This window comes from Rhinolophus sinicus, linkage group LG07, assembly GCF_036562045.2.
Source record: "Rhinolophus sinicus isolate RSC01 linkage group LG07, ASM3656204v1, whole genome shotgun sequence".
NCBI classification, from domain to species: Eukaryota; Metazoa; Chordata; class Mammalia; order Chiroptera; family Rhinolophidae; genus Rhinolophus; species Rhinolophus sinicus.
Genome location: NC_133757.1, coordinates 70,508,852 through 70,518,926, shown reverse-complemented (window position 1 = coordinate 70,518,926; position 10,075 = coordinate 70,508,852). Strand labels below are relative to the sequence as shown.

Sequence of the window (10,075 nt, the reverse complement as noted above, 5' to 3'; positions counted from 1 at the left end):
GAAGTAAGCCGGCTTCTTTAACCAGCACTTAAGATGGCGCCTGCGGCGTCAACGTGAGGCGCATGCGCCTTGGTGGGAGAGAACCGGCGACTCCTAGTTCCTCCCCGTGAAGCCCTGTTTCCGGCGGAAGTGGCCTCAACAAGGGAAACTTTATTGTTCCCGTTGGAGCGGTGAGAATGTCGGTGAATTACGCAGCGGGGTTGTCGCCGTATGCGGACAAGGGCAAGTGCGGCCTCCCCGAGGTGAGCGCGGCGGGAGGACCGGAAAGCCGCCCCCTCTAGGGTGGTGGACCGGGCGGGGCCGGGCGGCAGCGGGGCATTGTGGGAATATCAGGAGGCACTGAGGCTAGACAATGGGAGGGACTTCCCAGTGAGGAGGGGGCGGGAAGTGACGCCCCCAGCATACCCGGGGACGCGAAGACGCCCGGCTCCGGGTCCACGAGGCTTGCACAGAGTGAAGGACCGTCGTGAGGAAGTCCTGAAGTTCCGATAGGGAAGGAGGGGATGTAGTTCTAGGCGGAGGGGGCCCTGGAGGGGCAAAGGCAGGGAGATAGGTGGGAATAAACACACTTGGGGGAACAGATTAGGCCAGAGAGGTTTCCAGAGTCCCGTTCAGGACCGGCCCCAAATGCCAGCCTGGGAAATTGACACTTTATCCGAGGGTGATGGAAACAGGTTTTGAGCTGAGAAGGAACTTGGATGGATGTAAATATGTGTCAGAAAGACCCTTCCAGCTATTCCGAGAGGAAGTCCCCTCCATACACTGAGACTTTGGGCTTGTCACTTCCCTTCTGCGTCTCTTCTCCCCTTCTGTAAGCTGGGGGAAGGTTGCCCCCATCCCATAAAAGTTAGTCCGTTCATCCTGAGTCAGGAAGTTGAGGAGTTCTCAGATGGTGTGAAACCTCCTGAAAACGCACTCTCTTGCCTGTATTCGCATTATTCCACAAACATTTATTGAGCACCTGCTGTACCACCAGGCACTTTCTAGATCCTGGGACCACAGCAGGAAACAAAATAGGCAAAAACCCCTCATTCCAGTGGGGAGACAGACAGCAGCAAATAAATATAAGTGAGATGGGAGCTAGGGAGAAAAGTAAAGCTGGCAGCGATGAGGAGAGTTGGGGGCTGCATTGAAACCAGGTGGCCAGGGACACATCACTGAGATGGCTTTATTCAATGTTTTCTATTGTGGTAAAATACATCTTTCATGAAATTTAACTTCGTAACCATTTTTAAGCGTATATTCAGTGGTATCAAGTATATTAATAAGAGTGTGCAACCATCCCCACCATCCAGAACGTTGTCATCTTCCCAAACTGAAACTCTGTCCCATTTAAACTTTAATTCTCTCTTCCCCAGCCCCTGGCACCCCCATTCTACTTTCTGCCTTTATGGATCTGACTACTCTAGGGACCTCATATAAGTGGGATCACACAATATTTGTCCTTTTGTGTCTGGCTTATTTCACTCAGCATAATGTTCTCAAGGTTCATCCACATTGTAGCAGGTGTCAGGATTTCCTTCCTTCTTAAAGTTGAGTAATATCCCAACGTATGGATGGACCACATTGTGTTTATCCGTCCATTGATGGAGTTGGGTTGCCTCCATGTTTTAGCCATTGTAAATAATGCTGCTCTGAACCTGGGTGTACGAATGAGGTGACTTTTGAGCCAAGACCTAAAGGAGGTGAGGGGAGGGAGTCTGAGGAAAGTGTTTTAGGCAGGCTGCGGGGAGGATTTGGGCTTTTACCCTGAGAAAGTAGGAGCCCTGGAGGGCTGTGGGCAGAGGAGGGACATGACAATAAACCTCCTTTTCAGATCCACTCTCCTCCCTTGGGCAAGGTGGGGGCAGCTCTTCTGTGGCCAGTGGCCTTGCCACTAAGGGACAAGTTTTGACCGCTCCCCTCTGCTCTCTCACACAACAGATCTTTGATCCCCCCGAGGAGCTGGAACGGAAGGTGTGGGAGCTGGCAAAGCTGGTCTGGCAGTCCTCCAACGTGGTGGTCCACACGGGTGCCGGCATCAGCACCGCCGCGGGCATCCCCGACTTCAGGTCTGTGAGTGTGGAGGGGAAGTTGAAGCAGGACCTGTTAACTTCCAAGGGCTTCCCTGTGAGCCACAGTTGCCCGGGCATCAGAACACATCCTGCTGCCTTCCCCTCAGTGAATCTTGAATAATCTTTCCTTCCCTGGGTGTTGAGAATAGGAAAGACCCCTCCCTTTTAGACTTGTTCCTTTAAATCTCAGCCAACATCCCACTCACCCCATTGGCCAAAACTTGGTCACCTGATCATACCTAGCTACAAGGGATGCTGGAAAATGTAGTTTTCATCTAGGCACACTGTGAATGTCTAAATATTGGGGTACTATTACCCTAGAAGATGGGGAGAATCAATATCAGGGACCATTAGCCCCATACTCACTTGAAAATATTTTTCTATCAGACCTGGTGGCTTAATCCTCTGAACCTGTTTCCTCACCCATAAATGAGGGTATGAAACCAGTTAATATCTAAACCCCTCTCTGCTTCAGGCAACCTGTGTGACAAGAGTCTTACAGCTGAAAAGCAGGGGTTTCAAACTGGTGGCCCCTGGGTGGCCCCTGCAGGTGCTGAGTTTGCAACCCTGCCACAAAGGACAAACCTGTTGCATTTATACTCTCTTTCCAAGGCCTCTTGGGCCCCCAGCCCAGGCTCCCACAGAAAGAGAGCAGATTCCTTAGAGGAATGTTAGAATTCTAAGGCTTGACTCTCCCCACCCCTCCTCCATAACCTGCCAGGGCTCCCCATTGCCACACAGGAGAGTTCCAAGCCTTACCTGATCCAGCCCTGGGTCATCTCTCCAACCTCAGCCCCTCTTGCTCCTGCTGCAGCCCCCGGACTTGCATTTCCCCAACTGACAGGCTATTGCTAGCCCCCCAGACTTTTGCTTACCCCTCATGCCTGAACTTCCGTGCCATTCCCTCTCACAGTTCAAGAGACAGCTCAGCCTCCCAGGAAGCTTTCCCACAGACCCTACACAGAGCCCTCACAGCCTCCATTGGGCCATCCCAGCCCACAGGGCGGAAGGGTCTGTGTCCACCTGTCTCCCCTGGCAAGACAAGGACTCCTGGAGGGAGGGCCTGGGTCCACTAGGGCCCAGCAACACCCGGCACAGAGCCAGGCTCAGTGCAGCAGCAGTGCTGGTTGAACTGAATAATTAATTTTTGCCTTTGTGTACCATGTTCTCTCTCCTCCCTTCCCTCCCTGCCTCTCTCAATCGTTTTCATTCTCGCTCTCTCTCTCTTCCCCCTGGTATTTCTCTCTCCCTGTGTTTCTGTTTCTCTGTCTCTTTTTCTGTCCCCCTCTCTCCCTAATCCCTAAAATCTCTCTCCCTGCATCTCTCCCTACCTGCCGCCTTCAGGGGCCCCCATGGCGTCTGGACGATGGAGGAGCAGGGCCTGGCCCCCAAGTTTGACACCACCTTTGAGAGCGCACGGCCCACGCAGACCCACATGGCACTGGTCCAGCTGGAGCGTGTGGGCCTTCTGCACTTCCTGGTCAGCCAGAATGTGGACGGGCTGCACGTGCGCTCCGGTTTCCCCAGGTAACACCCAGCTGCCAGCCCTGCTCAGCCATAGGCGGGCCGCCCCTTTCTCTGGGTCTTGTTTTTCTCATTTATAAAATGGGAGTCGATTGCAGCTTAAGAGAGTAATATGATGATGCAGTGAGGTGGCTGGGAAAAGTGTTTGGCATTTAATAGGACTTCTCAATCCAGAGCTGTCATTATCAGTGACCCCTGGGCACCTCTCAAGAATTGGGATCCTCTTTTTCTGGCCCCAGGGTGGCTGCAAAATCTCTCTTGAGGTGGGGAGGAGAAGAAATTGGGAGCAGGAGGAGGGTGGTCAGGGTCTAGAACTTGCAGTCGCATTTTAGTATTCCTTTTTATATTTATTTTATTTTATTTTATTGGGGAATATTGGGGAGCAGTGTGTTTTTCCAGGACCTACCAGCTCCGAGTCAAGTCATTGCTTTCAGTCCAGTTGTGGAGGGTGCAGCTCATTGGCCCATGTGGGAATTGAACTGGCGACCTTGGTGTTATGAGCACTGCGCTCTAACCACTGAGCAAACCAGTAGCCCACAGGTGGCTCCGCTCCAAGCTCAAGCCGTTGTTTCTCACTGGCCCATGTGGGAATCGAACCGGTGACTTTGGTGTTATGAGCACTGCACTCTAACCACTGAGCAAACGGGCCGCCCACTTTTTATAACTTTTATACTGAATGTGAACACAGGATTTGGGCAGAAAGACTGAGTGCTTAATACCAAGGGTGCTGCCCTCCGATCTTATCCTTGGAGACAGATGAGAGCCTAGCTAGTTGTTTGTACAAGTAGCTGGACCCTCCACAGGCAAGGGACGAGGGAAAGGACTTGTCTCTGTTTATAAAGGAGAATGAGGCTGTGCTCTTTTAAAATGAGCCTGAGTCCTAACTCCAGCCCTTTGGCACAGAAATAAAATTTCTCCAGGAGTCAGGCAGCTCTGCTGACCTAGAGATGTCACCATGTTCTGGGCCTTCATCCTTTTCAATAAGTAAATACCTGAGAAAGTGAGACCCCAGCCTCCCTGGCTGGGTGACCCTCGGGCCCTGTTCTGGGCTGTACCCACTGGGCACCTATTATCCTTCCAATCAGAATAGTTCACTAGACAGCTGACTGAAGACCTTATGGCCTGTGTGGATGTTCCTAGAAATGAAAGCAAACATTTTCTCACTGTATAGCGAACGCGTTTCCGTGGCACAGGAGGTTAGGGCTTTTTATAGGAACACGGAGAAACCCAGGGAAGTCTGCTTCCCGACACACCTGGACCAGGTCACATCGGGGTGTGTAGGCAGACTAGGACTAGGAGTGGGCTAAAGCCCCCCAGGGATGGAGGGGAGTCGCTGGGGGTGGGAGGCAGCTGTGTATTTGAGGATTTCAGTGCCTCCGATTTCCTGACTGCTGGTTTTCGTGCCAGCTCCCCCGCCTACGCCCAGTACCCCCTGAAGGCAGACAGGAGCAAAATGGACCACACTCTATAGTGCCTACTGCATGCCACACACTGTTCTATATGTGGGACACAGCGCACCAGTCAGATAGTAAGCCCTGCCCTCCTGGCATACACTCTAATGGGTAGGAAACAGGCAGAAAACAAGATAAATAAGCAAATTACATTTTGTCAGATGGCGCTCATTGGAAGGAAAGGGGAGAGGTGGGCAGGGAGGGCGTGTGGGGAGTTGCAGCTTTTAACATGGAGGTGAGGGTGACATTTGAGCAGGGACATGAAGGAGGTGACGGAGCCATGGGAAGAGCCTTCCAGACTTGATAATTGTTCTTCCAAACATCTCAAGAGTTGGACACTGGTATCCCGTTTCACAGATGGGGACTGAGGCACAGAGGTTAAATGACCTGCCCAAGGTCACACAGCAGGGAAGCGACAGTGCCAGGAGTTGATCTCACATTCCTCTGCCTCCATAGCCCATGCTCCAGAGCCACCCTTGGCCTCAGTTTCATCCTTTGCAAACTGGTGATTAGCATTCCTCTCTGGCAGACCTGGCAACATCAAGAGAGTCTACTGTGCTTATAGGTGGATTTTGTGAATGGAATAGGCTGCCCGTGTGTGAAAGTGCGGTCAACTGTGGGGGTGTAATGATCCCTCAGGCTCAGAGAGGTTGAGTCATCTGCTCAGGGTTGCACAGCTGGAGGAACCAGAAAGAGAGTGTCCATGGATCCTGTGGATAAGGTGTTAGGGAAGGCTTCCTGGAGGAGGAGGCTTGCGTCCTGTCTGAAGTCTCAGGATCCAGGGAGTCCACTGCACCACCAAGCCTCTTCTCCTCCCACAGGGACAAGTTGGCGGAGCTTCACGGGAACATGTTTGTAGAAGAATGTGTCAAGTGTAAGACGTGAGTGCCATGTGGGGGTGGGAGTGAACGAGGTGTGGCGACCAGGCCCCCAGCCTGTTTTCTGTCACATCCCAGGTCGGGCTCTGCAAAAGGGCCTTGTGAGTTGAATCTGGTGTTCCCAGAGACCCAGGGTGGGGGACAGGATTAGGGTGAGACCCTTCCAGGGGGGCCGGGGGTACGACTTCCTCCTGGGAAGGTACATTCATTTCTTGTGGCAGCCGCAACAAATCACCACAAACCAAGTGGCTTAAAACAACAGAATGTATGGCCTCATAGTTCTGGAAGCTAGAAGACCAAAAGCAAGGTGTTGGCAGGGCCGCACTCCCTCCAAAAACTGGAGGGGGGCTCCCTCCTGCCAATTCCAGCTTCCGGTGGTTTCCAGTGCTCCTTGGTGTCCCATGGCTGTAGGCGCATCACTTCAACCCCTGCCTCTGTTGTCACATGGTCATCTCCTCTGTCTGCATCTCCTTTTCTTATCAGGACACCAATTATGTTGGACCAGGGCCACCCTACTCCAGTGTGACCTCATCTTAACTCATTACATCTGCAACGACCCTCTTTCCAAATAAGGTCAAGTTCTAAAGTTCTTGGGAGCAGGAGGGCATGTGTTAGGATTCCAACATATCTTTTTGGGTCATGCAATTCAACCCTTAACAGGGTGTGGCGGTGTTGACCCCTGCTCCCGGTGTGTCTCCCCCTGCTGGGGAGCAAGCAGCCTCAGGTGTGAATAAGGTGGGGGATGTTAGGGCTCCTCCCCTGCAGGTGGAATCTCTGAGATCAGAGCACAAGTGGGCCCCCACCCTCACTTGTTATAAAAGAATTTTTTCTCCAAATTTATTTTGAAAAAATTCAAACCTGTGGAAAACTTGCAAGAACCGTTCAATGAACTCATACTTAACCTAGCCCAGCAGTCAACAGATTTTCCTGTAAAGGGCCACGATGGTAGATACTTTCAGCTTTGTGGGCCAGACTGTCTGCCATGACCATCGGTCAGCTCTGCCATCATAGACAATGGGTAAAGGGATGGGCATGGCCGTGCGCCAATAAAACTTTATTTACAAAAACATAAGTGGAGGGTTGGATTTGATCCTCAGGGCCATAGTTTGTTGACCCCTGACCTAGATTCAGTAATGTTACCATTTTGCCATAATTTGTTTTCCCTTCTCTCTGTGTGTTGTCAGTATGTGCTGTGATGTGCAAGAGTAAGGGGCGCACTTCATCCTTTGCTCTGAAGCCCTTAAGTCTTTTATCTCCCTCCATCTTGGAGCTTCAGTGTTTTCTTCCACAGCCACAGTGCAGTTATTGAAGCCAGGAAATGTAAAAACAAAACAACGCGATGATTCAGTCCCCAGTGCTCCCATTGTTGCTATTTTTTCCCTGGTCAGGATCCAAGCCAGGGTCATGCTTCACATGTCACTGTCGCGTCTCCTTAGTGTTCTATATCTGGAACAGTTCTCAGCCTTTCTCTCTTTTCTATGCTGTTGACATTGTGAAGCAACCAGGCCAGCTCTTTCATGAAAGCACCACCCCCTTCACCCCATTCTGGGTTTGTCAGATGTATTCTTCTGCTTAGATTCTAGTTGTGTGGCCCGAACTTCCCTGGGGAGACAGCTTCCCCGCTCAGGTGGGGCCATAGGGGGGCAGGTGGTGGGCTGACCCCTTCCCCTCTTCCTGCCCGACACAGGCAGTATGTCCGGGACACCGTCGTGGGCAGCATGGGCCTCAAGGCCACAGGTCGGCTCTGCACTGTGGCCAAGGCAAGGGGGCTACGGGCCTGCAGGTGAGTGAGCCCCCCGTGCCCTGGACCCTGGGGGAGGCAGCGGGTCTCCATGCTGACCCCGTCCTCGTCCATGCAGGGGGGAGCTGAGAGACACCATCCTGGATTGGGAGGACGCCCTGCCCGACCGGGACCTCACCCTCGCCGACGAAGCCAGCAGGTCTCAACCCCAGATGATCCCAGTGGGGGGGGGGGGGTTGTGTGCGGGGAAAGGGACGGAGCACAGGCAGTTCCAGCACAGGGCAGGACTCCAGCTCAGAGGTTGAGTCAGGAAAGGCTTCCTGGAGGAGGTGTCCTGCACCCTCTCTGGGCCTTGCTTTCTCTGTAGTAATGGTGGTGGCCATGTACTGAGCACTCTCAGACCCTTGGCTCTGGGGTTCTCACCATGGCCCACAATGGATGCTGCACTGGGCCCGTTTTACAGGCAAGGAAACTGAGGGTTTAGCAAGGTGACTCCTCTGTCCACTGCTGCCCAGCCAGGAAGTGGCAGAGCCAGGAGTCTAACCACCCACATCAACTTCTCCCAGCAGGGTGAAGAGGTGGCTCTGGCAGAAGGGAAGCAGCAGGGACAGGATTCAGGGCAGCTTGGCTTCCCAGGGTTTCAGATGGGAGGGTTGGAGGCAGGAGGAGGGCTGCAGAGACCCTTGCTGAGGTGCTCAGCCCAACCCAACTCCTGGTCCCAGGAACGCGGACTTGTCCATCACGCTGGGCACATCCCTGCAAATCCGGCCCAGTGGTAACCTGCCCCTTGCCACCAAGCGCCGTGGGGGCCAGCTGGTCATCATCAACCTTCAGCCCACCAAGCACGTATGTGCGGAACCCACCCGACACCCCACCCCACCCCAGACCCCTGGAAGCCTTTTGCCTCCGCCTGACCTGTGCCCGCCCCCACAGGACCGCCACGCTAACCTGCGTATCCACGGCTATGTAGATGAGGTCATGACCCGGCTCATGAAGCACCTGGGCCTGGAGATCCCCCCCTGGGACGGCCCCCGCGTGCTGGAGAAGGCGCTGCCACCCCTGCCCCGTCCGCCTGTTCCCAAGCTGGAGCCCAAGGAAGAGCCTCCCGCCCAGCTCAAAGGCGCAGAGCCCATCAGCCCCAAGCAGGAGCCCACAGCTGAGCCACCCACCCAGCACAATGGCTCCAGGCCTGCCAGCCCCAAAAGGGAGCTGCTAGACAGTCCTGTCCCCGGCAGGATCCCCAAAAGAGTAAAGGTGGAGGTGATTCCCAGCTGACCAGGGGAACTGGGGAGGGTGGGGCTTTCTGTAGAAACCGTGGATTCGTTTTGTTTCTTACGGGTCTTTCTTTGTTACCAGTACTTGTCTCTGTCCTGGGAGGGAGACCTAGGGTGCTGAGAGCTGTGCTCCAGGTCCTGGGGCACACTCGCCCTCCGTTGGTGCTCCCTCTGGCTCTAGGGGCCTCTGGTGGTGACCGGGGGAGGAGTATTTCCACCTTAGACTTGGAGCTTAGAGCTGACACGGCAGGCACCTGCTTCTCCCCCTGGCCCCAGCCCCCCACTTAGGGGGTTGGGGGGTGGGGGTGGCCAGACCCTCCCTAAATTTCTGGCCTAAAGAGGAATTAACTTCCTTTGCCCCTAGACCCTTGCACCCCCAACCCCTGCCTCCCCCAACTGCCTTCACAGTCCCTCCAGGAGGGAGGGGAGGCAGAGCCGCCATTGAGGAGCCAAACTTCATGGAGGGACAGGCAAGAGGCTTGCACTGCCTTTGGGGCTGGAGGGAGAAGGTGGTCCACCGGGCTCCCTCCAGGCTTCTGGAAAAGTCTTCAATGCAATAAAAGCAGAATTTCTCACATCTGAGTCTGTGTTTAACGTCTACAAGCATTGCGCCTGCGGGCAGGAGTACGTGTTTCCTGGGAGGTACGCCTGGGCTTCCATGCAGTCCAGGCTTGGGGGTGAAGGACGGCCATACAAGTAGCTGAAATTCTTTAAGCCCTCAGTTTGTAATTATATACTTGTTCACATGGTTTTAAAAAATTTGCCCTGGGTGGTGGGACGCGTAAAGGTAAGATCCCTCCCCAGCTGGGACCTCGGGCGGGTCGCTTCACCTCCGACTCCTCAGTCTCCTCGTAGGTAAAGGAGCAGGGTGGGCAGCCCAGCCCTCCAGGAAGCCGCTGCCCAATCCCTCTGCATCCAGGGATCCCAGAGCCGCCAGGACCTCGCGCTCCAGGCGCGCGCTGAGCACTGCACCCCACGCACCGCTCTCCAAGGTGCTGAAGATGCGCCTAGTACCTTGCTGACCAGTTTTCCAGCCTGGGTGTCCATGGTCCCCCCACTTCACTCACCCATCCCGGGCTACCCCAGCCCCTCCTTCTGGGGGTTGGGAAGCCCCAGACTCAAATTTAGCCCCCACGCTACTCCACCTCCGTGC

General features: G+C 54.2%; 1 protein-coding gene across 2 annotated transcripts; it reads left to right on the top strand.

Annotated features, from left to right (window-relative positions):
- The first annotated feature begins 104 nt into the window (after nt 1–104).
- Nucleotides 105–9,497, top strand: SIRT6 (sirtuin 6). Of its 2 annotated transcripts, none has more exons than XM_019744286.2 (8): nt 105–242; nt 1,924–2,051; nt 3,399–3,581; nt 5,851–5,910; nt 7,595–7,690; nt 7,767–7,847; nt 8,371–8,494; nt 8,582–9,497. In XM_019744286.2, exons 1-8 carry the CDS (start codon nt 177–179, stop codon nt 8,921–8,923), a joined length of 1,080 nt encoding a protein of 359 aa, XP_019599845.1. In that variant the 5' UTR covers nt 105–176; the 3' UTR covers nt 8,924–9,497. The 2 variants fall into 2 exon arrangements, with proteins under 2 accessions (XP_019599845.1, XP_074193711.1); XM_074337610.1 differs by lacking the exon at nt 105–242 and adding an exon at nt 591–1,190.
- Nucleotides 9,498–10,075: the final 578 nt, after the last annotated feature.

What these genes read in the sequence shown, in the direction of transcription:
- SIRT6 (XM_019744286.2), top strand. Translation starts at nt 177, where the DNA reads ATGTCGGTGAATTACGCAGCGGGGTTGTCGCCGTATGCGGACAAGGGC. An exon ending in GCAAGTGCGGCCTCCCCGAG is followed by an intron (nt 243 to 1,923) that starts GTGAGCGCGGCG and finishes CTCACACAACAG; the next exon opens with ATCTTTGATCCCCCCGAGGA. An exon ending in GCGGGCATCCCCGACTTCAG is followed by an intron (nt 2,052 to 3,398) that starts GTCTGTGAGTGT and finishes TGCCGCCTTCAG; the next exon opens with GGGCCCCCATGGCGTCTGGA.